At 36.5% G+C, this 12,806-nt stretch overlaps 1 protein-coding gene across 2 annotated transcripts in view; it reads right to left on the bottom strand.

Moving 5' to 3' along the window:
- Positions 1-12,806, bottom strand: part of csmd3b (CUB and Sushi multiple domains 3b) — a 489,673-nt gene that overhangs the window by 111,609 nt on the left and 365,258 nt on the right. For both annotated transcript variants that reach the window (XM_047150624.2, XM_047150623.2), the window contains exons 32-33: positions 7,510-7,623; positions 7,070-7,165 (exon numbers count right to left, since the gene is read on the bottom strand). In XM_047150624.2, coding sequence (XP_047006580.2) covers positions 7,070-7,165; positions 7,510-7,623 — 210 coding nt within the window. The remainder of the gene's footprint in view (positions 1-7,069; positions 7,166-7,509; positions 7,624-12,806) is intronic.

Below are 12,806 nucleotides of genomic sequence, written 5' to 3' on the forward strand. Positions count from 1 at the left end.
ACAAAATGTCCAGGTCCACTGACAGAAAAACAGCCCCAAAATATTAAAGACCACCATATTTAACCGTGGGCATGAGGTACTTTTCTTTTGTACCTTTCTGTGTGTGCCAAAACCACCTCTGGTGTTTATTGCCAAAAAGCTCTATTTTGGTTTCATCTGACCATAGAACCCGATCCCATTTGGTGCTCCAGTAGTGTCTGGCAAACTGAAGACACTCGAGTTTGTTTTTGGATGACAGTAGAGGCTTTTTTCTTGAAACCCTTCCAAACAACTTGTGGTGATGTCGGTGACTTCAGATTGTAGTTTTGGAGACTTTCTGACCCCAAGACACAACTAACTTCTGCAATTCTCCAGCTGTGATCCTTGGAGATTTTTTGGCTGCTCGAACCATCCTCTTCACAGTGTGTTGAGACGATATAGACACCCGTCCAATTCCAGGTTGATTCATAACATTTCCAGTTGACTGGAACTTCTTAATTATTGCCCTGATGGTGGAAATGGGCATTTTCAATGCTTGTGCTATTTTCTTATAGCTATTTCCCATTTTGTGAAGTGTAACAACATCACAGTTATATTCCTTGGCCTTACCCATTGTTATTAATGACTAAAGGAATGACTATATGTTACCTCATATTTATACCCAGGTGTACTAAAGAAAATGTAAAATATCAATGGGAATATACTTCAAATATATTTTTCTCATATAAATTCATAAGGGTGCCAATAATTGCTGCATACCTATATTTAAAACACACACACACCTGTGTTTTGTTTGCAGTTGTTTGATATCCATGACAGCAGAGTATTTTTGTGAATTTTTTTTAACAAAAGATCAAAAGGATATACAATAAAGACAAATTTTCACAGCCTTCTTTGCTCATATTTACCAAGCGTGCCAATATTAGTGGAGCACACTGTAAGTGTAGACCATTTACCATATAAATAAAGCACATCAGGGTGTGCTGTTATAGGAGATTAATCAGTCCTGGGGTGGTGCAATGCAAATCGGAGTTACCATTATCAGAAAGAAGTAAAAGTACTGTTCAATAAGTGTTGTTTCTCTTACAACATAACAATTTGTCAATGATTACAATTTATCACTGACTAAAAAACAACCAAAAAACCATTTATAGTTACATTACGGAACATCAGTGAGACAACTTAATTCCTTAGTTCACTTAGTCTTCTTTATTATCTCTCTCTTGATTTAATAAGGCAAAAAAAAAACAAAAAAAAAAAACCTCCAACCTTTCATGAGAAACCACTAAACACACACTCCTCTAATCAAGAATTATATGATCATTAAATAACAACCTTTTTTTAAAAAAAAAAAAAAAAAAAAAAAAATCCGTGTATTGTTTGCTTCGATGATGTGGATCGTCTCCCGGTGAATGAGTTGTTACTATAGAAACAATATTGTATTCAAATGAGCGCATTAATACAAACCTGTAATTTGAATTTGAGCTGTTATTTCAATCAGAGCTTTCATTACAGAAAACGAATCAACACCTTCTGACCAATCAGACTGAAGAATTTAACAGTGCTGTAGTATAATCTTCTACATTAATGAATTATTGAGACAAGATAGCTCACTTGTATAGTGAGAGAATGTGGCATTATTTGAAGGGTACCTTACACATTCATGAGCCTTTAGTAAAGCTTCTAAAAACTATCATTCCAGACTACCATATTCATAATTATTTTATATCTTACAAGTTATTAGTTTCTATACTAAGTTATTAGTTAAAGGCTCATGCATGAAGCTTTAACAAGTCCTCTGTTAAGCATCCATTCATCTGGAAGTGAATGATAGTGGTCTTTTCATTTTTCAAAAAAAAGTACAGCTACAATACAATTTTACTTATGTAATAAGTAACTTAGTAATTTTAGTGCCTACTAATTTTACTTAAGAAGCACATATATCAGCTACATGAATTATTTTCATGAACTCAAAGTGCTGATTGGACACCTAATATAAATGGATAGAGGACACGTTTCATCTCAAAGCAAAAATATACTAAAAACTTGCAAGACCGATAATGAGGTTCTCACTTTCGTATAAAGACAGAATTATTTCTTACATTAAACCTCTAATATCTATTTACTAATATTGACATACACCTTCCATTAAAAAAACATTAAAAGATGTATACAATGATTCTGAATGTGTTATGAAGGTATAGGAATCAGGTTAGTGAGTGTTAAAAGCTTTAATTGAAACTACTGCACTGAAGCTGCTGCTCTTCAATAGAAGAAATAAGTGAGGATTTGTTTCCAATGGTGTGGTAAATGGTGTGGTACTGTACATATTTACAATTTAAGAATATGTGACCCAAAGGAGCTGGAGGCTGATGAGAGCGAGATCTGTTGTCATTTCATCTCCGCAATTCCACTTCAGCATACCTTTTATAGAGAGACAGTCCTGAAATCACCCGTCAGTTATTAAGGGAACAACCTTGAGAGTGTGAAGTTAACGCTTATTTTGAAAAGATCTTTTTATGTATTTATTAATTTTTTTCCCCCAAAATACTGAACTACTGTAGGAAATATATAATGGCACTTACGTAAAATGAAAAGCTTTCTTACATCCTGCTCCACTAAAATACTACATTTTAAGCTATCTACCTTAAACGTAAACATTTCATGTCCTTATACAATGAATGTTATCTCAGTTGTCCTTAAACTACTGTATTTCTTAGAAAATGTCACACAGTGACAAAACTCAGCGTACTACAATTTTCCTACGGCCAGATAACAGATTTTTCTTCATCTAAATCAAACACATTTAAAAGTGCACCTATTATGGTTTTTCAAATATTACCTTCCATGTAGTGTGTTATAGAGCTGTTTGTGAATGTAAAAACATCTGCAAAGTTTCAAAAATCAAAGCGCATGACAAATGGAGTTATTGACTCCCAAAAGAAGGAAGCGATTCTGAACAGCTGAATCGAGTCGTTAGTGATTCCATACTTTACTTCCTGTACTAACCTACATAGGTTTGTAACAAAAAACCCTGCTTCTGCTTGCGAACAGACAGAGCTGAAACTGGATATGGAAGTGGGTGTTTCCTTTTCGACCCACACTGACAGTGGTAGACCAATCACAAGAGATGTGCCAATCTGACCAATCAGAGCAGAGTATGCTCTCTGAAAGGAGGAGTTTAGAACAAATCCTTTGTGATCCGTTTGTGACACTGGGGGGTGATGCTGCAGTTTAAATTATGAGCACATTAAAGTGTTTTTTGATGTTGGATGCATGTAAATCTATTGTACGAGACCTTTAAAAGAAAATTAGGCACATTTCAAAACCATAATAGGTGCGTTTTAAAGTGAAAGTAAGTGCCAGAGGCAGCGAGAGCTTTTAACAGAATCCACACAGTTGTTTGACCAGTGAGTAGCTGGGAAACAGATTAGCATCCTTGCCACAAATCCAGCTGAGTTGCAGGTGACTGAGAGCAATGTTTCCAAACTTTACACAACACAGTGGGGCAGTGAAGAGAGAAGATCTGCAGGACATTGCTAAGTCCTGGGTGGCTTTTTTGGAGAGATTTAGGAAAAGAAAAAATGTACAGAAATCTAAAAAATCTTATAATTCTAAGAAGCTTCGAAGTAGATGTGAAGTGTTTGTTGAGCAGGGCAGCATCATTTGTCCCAGGAGTGCTGAGGAATGACTTCTTCCTCTTTGAGCATCATCAAGCGGTATCTGACAAAACCCTTGTGTTAAGGCCTTCGAGGTTCAGCAGATTCCAGTTGTATAAATCATATTGAGATTATTAGATTATTCTTATTTCTTAGATTATTTCTAAGAAAGTTGAACAGCTTTGGTTGATGATCTGTTGCAGCAGAAGCAATATTTAAAACTTGTAGTAAACAGTGCAAAATTGTTAAGCTCAATCAGTTTTGCAAGTTTTACAACTTTGTTGGCCTAATTTTCATTTTATGCACTTTTCATGATGGTTATTCTTGCACTTCTGGATTAACCTGGCTTCACACCGCATCACAACACCATCATATTTTACTCCTGTTATACCACAGCAATTTATCAGTGATTACAATATGATTTATTAAAGAATGACAAATTATATATATTTTTTAATCCATTTTAGTTAAATTTAATGTTGTGGAAGTTATCTCCTGTTATCGCTTGTGTTACACCTCCATACAAATATGCTCCTTGTTATATTACTGAGAAACTGCAAATCCAAAGTCCTCTAACCTGAAGGTTTTCCTGTGGCAGAAAACTTTACCTCTGACTGTTACAGAGCACTACAACTGGAGAATCCTTCCTAAAAACATACATAAAGCTTCAACATGTTATCAGTTACATGTTCTGTTTTTTATTGTAAAATAAGTCTTTTTTTAAATCATTATTTTTGTTTGTTTCTTTTCATTATGTGGATCTTCTGCCATATATGTCCCTTTGAATGAGCCATTACTCTGGAAACAATAGCATATTTGAATGGGTTCAGTAATATAAACCTGTGATTTGAATCACAGCTGGCAGTGTGCTTAAAATAGAAAATTAATCAAAAGTTCTTACCGATAGACTTATATTTACAATGTATTAAAATACTTATATATAAACTAAAATTAGACCAAAATGTTTAAATAGCTTTAAACTATTTAACATAAAGAAAAAATATAAGACAAGGCTCACACTGTTTCTTCCTGGCCTGCTGGTTAGGTAGAGATGTATGCAAATGCAGAACTGAAGTGGAACATTTAATAATATACAAAAGAAAACACAAAGCAAGGCTTCTAGAACACGTGGCAAGGTACAAAGATAAAGACACATGAACCATGAAACAAGAGTAAGCATAACAGTGTTAACAGAGCATAAGGTGATCCAGATAGACAGACCAAACAACGCAAGATAACCAGTGCAGTGCAGAGCATGACTATATATACACAACTGCTAATGAGCCTAAAACGTGAATCAGGTGAAGTGAAACAAGACATGTGACTAGGTGCAGTGGCTGATGGGAATCGTAGTCTCTAGTTCTCCGATATTTACATGACACTTCTGTATAGAGTTGTAACGGTATGAAAATTTCATATCACGATTATCATGACCAAAACTATCACGGTTATCAGTATTATCACGGTATTGTTAAAATGTACTGAAAATGTACAAAAAGTTCTGATACACACTGAAATCATTTAAACAGGACATGTTACCCCCTTTCACAGTGACTTTCTTCTGGCAAGCCATGCAGACAGGGTTGCCATCTTCTATTAAGTTTCCCTTGGCGTTTTTATAAATTTTATATTTTTCACGCTCAAAAAACAACAATGTTGCATGCTGTGCCTGCGTAAGACTCATGCTGGGTGTGTGGAAGTTTTACAACCGCCAGTTTTACAAATCACCATAATCGTGCACGGTTTTAATGATAATTAAATGTGACATGGTAATACTAACTGTCTGGGAATTTTAGCGTGATACTGGTAACCTTTTCATCCCTACTTCCATATATACCTCTACTGATCACTTAATACTAGCGCCCCCGGCCCCCCAAAGACAATTAATATTTTATTATAATAAATTATACTTTTATAATTTTGAGTTATAAAATATATTTAATCATCACAATGGAAATACATTAAATTAGGATCGACAAGTCCCTGTCAATTAAAAAAAGGCCTTGAATGATGGCTGCACTTTAAAATGGACTGATATGACAGATTGATAAAAGAGTATGACTTGTTTTACATCAGCACAGTGGTTTAAATCTCTGCTTTTAAAATGCTAAGTCAATTCCCTGAGTTACATTAGTATGCCAGTTATACTGTGTTTAAATCTTACTGCGCTCGGCTAATGTCGCGTTGGAAGGATGGGAGCAATACACTCTGCATTATGGAGTAGAGCCCAGAGCAGTACTCAAACAATTTGGCATTAATGTGACATTTCTCTAGTTAGCACTAAAACATTTGCATTTTAGCAGCTACAGTGGCTGAATAATAAAAAAAAAAATGCAGAAATCCTTTGGAAAGTAACAAATATACTTACATTGTTGGTATGTAATTATGTCTGTTTTGTTTTAAATATTTGTACTTTACTTGAGTTGTTCTTTCACCTAACACTTTTGCCTTTTCCTCATTACATTAAAAGAAACCCTTTCTACATTGACATCTACTGAATCTGACAGTTTAAACAGTTGATTTAAATTCCTAACAAATCTAAACTCTAAACAACTAACTCGTGTGACTTAATACCCATTACTGATTGTATTGTAACAGCTAGTTATTAGCATTCAGCTAGTTTGTATTGTCAGCGTTATTATCATGCTAGCTAACATTTGAGAGATTATGAATAAAGCTGTTGTTAATTAGCTAATGTTTTCCCAGGTTCCTTGGTTCTTTGGTAAAGTGCCACTAAATGACCCTCAGTAACTATAACTAGCATTATTTGCAATAGAAGTCTTTGTTTTCTTGATTGATCTTGAGTTTATACTTTTCTACTTTGACTTGAGCGAAGAATTTGGAGATGTACTACAACTTTGACCAGTGCATGTGTTTTAAGGAGTTGCAATTGCACTTTTACTTGAGTAAAGACATTGGGTGCTTCTACCATTTCTACTTGACAACATCATACTGTATATATGGAAGTCACAATTTTAGACAAATCACTCAGCCTTTAAATCCTTAAGTTTATAAATGTAAAAAATATAAAGACATCCACCCAGCTATTTACTATACACAGGGTTGTGAGGGAGCCTGGAGCTTATCTTAGACTCGGGGAACACCCTGGGAGAGGTGCCAACCTATCACAGGGCATAATCACACACACACATTCACACACTACGGAAATTTGGAAATGCCGATCAGCCTACATGCCTACGCATGTCTTTGTACTGGGAGAGGAACCCCAACCCCAGAGGTCCGAGGCAAACATGCTAACCACTAAGCCACCTTGCCCTCCATACACAAGAACATTTGTACATCAAACTTTTGTAGAGCTCCAGTGACTTCCACTGTTTACAAAGATGCATAAGGTGTCAAAGGGAACAAAGTAAGTTCACTTCTTTTTGAACCATATGCAAATAATAATACACTGTTAAAGTTAAACTGACCTTGATACACAAAGTGAAAGCCTTTGGCAGTTTCTGGTCCAACGGTAGTGAATTTGATAGTTATCTGGTTTCCAGTACTTAAGGGCAATGACTCTCCTGTGGAAGAGAGAAAACACAAACAAGCCTCAAAACATTTCTTTAGCTCGACTACAGATCTCCTGAAGGTGTCACACTTTACTAAACACCCTGCTACTTTTGCTAACTTGGCATTTAGCAATATCAAAATGGTGTTTTTCTTTATTTGTGGCTTGTAATGTGCATTAAGCAACATTGAAAAGGCTTAGCTAAAAATTGGCACCAATGCAGTTCTAACATTTTAGTTAATGGCAGTCCTGTGACAATGATTATATTTTAGCCAGTAATGTGAATGAGTGGAAAAGTGTCCAACAGTTCAAATATTTAAGTGTGTCTTATAATCACTAGTATTCCTAGAGCTTTACCTGAGTGAGAGCCTGACAGTGAGGAGAGTAGAGGGGACTGCTGCGTGGGTCCGTCGTAAATGTCAACCACATCATTCAGAGATGTTTGAAACAGCACAAACTGACCGAATAGAACTGCAGCACAGGAAAGAAAAGATAATGACAAAAATGATCCATGCAAATAGCTGTTGTTGGCTTCAGACTTAAGAATATAAATATGCTCCCCAGGGCCGTTTTCTATGGAAGCCCTAAGCGGCAATGCATTTTTTCTTTATTTCTTGTTTTCTCGTGATCTCTTGCAGCATCATGGATGAGAAGATTAATTTTTACTTTGATCAGAGACTCACTCAAGCTGAAATAGATCTATGTCTGTCAGTGATTGACAACTTCTATATTAGTGTCAGACACTTTAGAAGGGGACACCCCTCTCTTTTAATGCAGCAATAAAGTCCATCTCTACAGCGGGCAATTATTAAATTTATGATGGCGTTGGCGAAGATTCCAGCATGCACACAACACCAGTCTCATTCACATGGTGCGAGATTTTCTCCTGATAAAATGACAATAAAATGATAAAAGGAAAAAAAATGCTTTTTGTTATGTCAAGATCAAAAGAAAATTTAGTCGAGGTCATGAGAAAACAACTTTTGATATGTCGAGATCATAAGAAAATTAAGTCATGATCACAAGAAAACAAGAAAGAAAAAAAAGAATAATGCATGACCACTTAGGGCTTCCGTATTTTCCCTTAAACTGGAAATCTTTTATTCGACATAGATCATACAACAACTGTTTTACTGTTTTTATGTGTATATAACGCCATTTTCTTAATTAGAGCAGGGTATTTTGAGCTTAGCAGGCCTCTCCAAGGTACTAAAGCTGCATGTTTATTTAAATCTTTTTAATTGGCTGCTTCTTTGAAATGATTCTTCACTTGTTGCACCACTATACATGCTCATGGCAGTCTTATATGCAGTCATCTGCTTTGATTGCATCGGTCACAGAAAATCATTAGCTTCCTAGTCATTAGTTTTTACACTACATTGCTCTGGAAATGAGGAAAGCTCAATATGAGTAAAGCTGAACTTAATTTTGTTCCCTGCAAAGAAAATCAGGGCTTACAGTACATATTCTAAATATTGCACATTAGTCTATTATGTAATAACAATAGCATTAGCAACCTGACACCTGTGGGATTACATGCACTCATCTCTGAATAAATCCATCATGTTAAGCAGCCAGGCACTGCTGAAGTGCTTTATCTCACAGCCTAAAATGGGTGCTAAGAATTTGTGAAATATGTGAATGACACAGCAGGGGTTTGAAAGCTAATTGAAGCACACATATGTTTACCGCAGGCTGTGATGACACTGATGTTGCTGGCTTAGAAATGCAGCTTTGAAAATGATGGCACACAGTAGTCATGATTAGAGAAATGAATTTCCACTTTAAGAGAATATAGATACACCATACACATATTTATATATACTGCGCGAAAAAGCTGGTCACTTGCACAGCCTACAGGATGTGAATATGGTTACTTAGCAACACTGTTACGCTGATAAATGGTGGTGCTAAAGGCAAAAGTAGACTACACTAGATATCTATGCATACATACTGTATACAGTATATCGCACTAAAACTAAGACTTTATTATTATAACCTCTTCTTTTTTTTATTTGCTGAGGAAAAAAAATCCTTTGAGCAATTTTTTGTTAAAAAAGAAATAAGAAGTATTTTTTTCATTCACAAAATATATTTCAGCAAATAGCAATTTGTGTAGCAGAACACAACTTTATTCCACTCCTGAATTTCTACAGTTCCTCAACCTCAAATACTTCACTGGAGTTCTTAATTGGTCTCAACCAGACACCATGTCGTAATTTCTGGCAAGATCTTTCAAAACTAGTATGCTTTTCTCAAATCAGAAAATCTGGACGTGTGATTTCCTCACACATTGAATAATTATCCCACTTTTGACAATTATTATACAGCTACATTCCATAGCAAATGGACATAAGCCTAATAAACTGAATAAACGACATTATCCTGTTTGATTTGACAGCCATCAACAAGATGATATCCAAGGCAGATGTTATGACAGCACAGTGTTCTCAGCTTACTCTTAGCTGCTGTTACCAACAACTTAACATATTTAAAACCAAAAGTATGCAGTACTTTGTGAAACAGATGTTGAAACAACTCTGACAAAGAGGACTCATAGAAAGCTGAACGGTCTGCCATAAAAGTTTTCATATGTGCACGGCCTCTGTAGAGTATCCTGATGGATCATTTCTGTAGGCTGGGAGCAGGGGCTTGTGGGAATGTACTAACTACGCTGTTATTGATGGTGTTTCTATCCTCTGGTACAGCCAGCTGGAAAATGATATATAACTCAGTATGACGAATCTGCTTGTGTATATTGAGTTCACCCCCCTGTGTGTTTGATAAGAACAATAGGAGAGATGTAGAGGCCCTTGCCATATTATTCTTGAATTTCACCACCTCAGAGGCTGTGGCATTGCCAAAAGTATTACCTCGGCAAGCCAGAGAAAACAGTTGTGCTTGTTTAGGTTTCAACCACTTGCATACCTAACAAGCCAGGGATATGCTTGGGGGACACTAGCCAATTCAGAAGCTAAGTGAAATTATCCTGTGCAAATCAGTGGATTTAAGCAGTGTGTATTTCAATGAAATAAAAACACAGGTCAAATTCTGAGTAAAGCAAAAATCAACAATAATGAATTTCAGGAGTTAATAAAACACAAAAGTCTGTGTTATGCATGTAACCCTGTTCCCTGAGAAGAGAACATGAGGTTGCGTGAGGTTCACGCTGTGGGAAGTGCCCTCGTGCGTGACCGGTATCACGCCTATTTATAGGCCTGCCATGGTCAGGTGACGTATAAATTAAGCACGTGTAAGATGTGTAACATATGTAATGTGTTCTTATATGTATAAGAACATATTTTATGAAGCAGAATTACCCTTGCCAGCATGCACTGCTAATAATTAGTACCTACATTTATTAATTTTTTTACTACTCAAAGTAACCACAGTACCACCCACTTGGTTTTTATAGTTTTCAAAGACCGAGGTTGATGCAATCAAAGTTCACAAAGTTCATCTAGATAAAGAGGTGAAAGTAACTGCTACCACAAGCAAATATGCCATTTTCATGTCCCTCAACATTTCCTTCTTCAGTAAACTGCCTTTTCTGCCCGGTGATTTTTACTGGTGTTTGGGCTGATCACTGCTTTAGCAAAAAACAGAACAGCATCTCCTGTACTGCTGTAGATGGTGATACCTCTGTATAAAGTGTAATCCCCAAAGCACACAGCTGATGAAATGAGCTGGAACATTTATCCCTGGGGAAATGTATACGACTGCTGAAACTCTGAGCAGGACATGCCAACTTTAACTTAAATGCACCATCCATTCTGTCTATGTTGGCAGAACCTTGCTGTCAGAGAGTTTGGAGCCTTTCACAGAGAACAGGGGATCACATTTATCTACACCAGCCATGGGCCACTCTGCATGGATCGATTGCCAGTCCAGAGATCGTTCTAAACCCTTCATTTTCCTCCCACAGTGTCCATCTTTAAGATAATCCACCATTTAAACCCTGGCCACACTGCACACAGTCCAGATTGTGAGAAATGTCTTGGCAGACCTTCAGAGTCCAGTTTTCAAGAAAAGTATATATGAGAAATCTCAAACAGTGAGAAATAAGCCCATCTTATATTTACAAATATTACAAATATTTACAAAGGAGACTTCCCGGCTTAAGAAAAAAGAAAATAGTGTCCTCAAAACATTTAATGTGCCAAAAGGTGTCTCTTAGGTGTCTGAGTAGCACATAAGTCTGTAAAACACTGTAAAAAAGTAAATGTCGTAAAGGAGGAGTCAGCAGGGGCGTTTGAACTGATTTGGGGGCCCTAGGCAAAATATAGGACTAGGGCCCTCATTTCAGTGTTTTAACACTGATAATTAAATTTTCAGCGGCTAAGGATGCTGCGCTCACACCGATGCAGCCCGGGTTTGATTACCGTGTTTGAATCTCAGCCACTGGGAGGTTGCACTCAGTTCTGGTCCCAAGCCTGGATAAAATGGGGGGGGGGGTTGTCAGAAGGGCATCTGGCGTAAAACCTGTGCCAAATCAAATATGCGGCCCAATGATCTGTTGAGGCGACTCCTAACAGGAGCAGCTGAAACAAAAACAATTGTATATAATTTGCATTTTTAGGGGGGCCTTGACTTCTGCAAAAATAAGATAAATCTGATCATGATGAAGCTGAGTGCTGAAATAAACTCAAGAGATTATTAACAAACAGGAAGTGTGTGTTAGATTTCAGGTGAGTGGGAGAGTTGTATTGTCTGGATTGAATTGTGCTCCTGAACGTGAGAGTAAAACTGTTATCTCCAAATGTTTCACTGCAAAAAAATCAACAGCAGCCAAATGGAGCATTAATAAATATTTCTTAATTTAGGCTTCACTGGTGAGACACTGGTGGATTTGTTAGCTGATATTACCCTTAAATTATACATAAGGTTTATATTGACAAAGTGATGGATTGAATTTATCCAATTCGAATTCATAATTCATAATTGTCATGTTGATGCATCAGCACAATTCTTGCAAAAATGTAAGTAAACAAAAAGGCAAAAAATGTGTTCATGCTGAATATTGTTTCATTCTCTAATGTTAAAATTTAAATAAAATACATTAAATGTGTCACTTTTTCCAATGTACTACTTTATATAAAATGGACAGTTAGACAAAGGTATAACAGGAAAACTGACTCTTAGTTGATTCCCATAACGTATTGTAAATAACAGTTTAGTTCTCCACATCTTGAAGGTTTAAAATGTCCTGACATGCAAAAGAGCCAGACAGCTGCACACAGGATAGAGCTCACCATGAGGCTGCTCTTTCACAGAGATAAATACTGTGCTTCAACCCTCTCCTCTGAACCACACCGCTGCACGAGATCACACTTGTATTTAATACATTTTGACACTTGCTTAATGCCTCCTATGGAAATGAGGGCTGTAATTAAATTCACAGTTCGTCCACTTTCCTCAAGAGGAAAACTGCTTGGAAAAAAGGCATGTCTGTCCCACACTGTCCTTGTCTCACTCTATTTCATTCTCTTGGGAACCTGAGGGGAGAAAAGCATGGTGTCCAAAGCAAACTTTCTAATGTTTCTTACTAACAGTGTTCATGCAAGTCCAGCTGGACACACATCTTTCAACACTTAAAATATTAAATCAGCTCTGGAGATTTTGTTGTGTCACTACTCACTTCAGTAAGCACTGCT

The sequence above is a fragment of the Ictalurus punctatus genome, chromosome 24 (assembly GCF_001660625.3).
Source record: "Ictalurus punctatus breed USDA103 chromosome 24, Coco_2.0, whole genome shotgun sequence".
Taxonomy (NCBI): domain Eukaryota; kingdom Metazoa; phylum Chordata; class Actinopteri; order Siluriformes; family Ictaluridae; genus Ictalurus; species Ictalurus punctatus.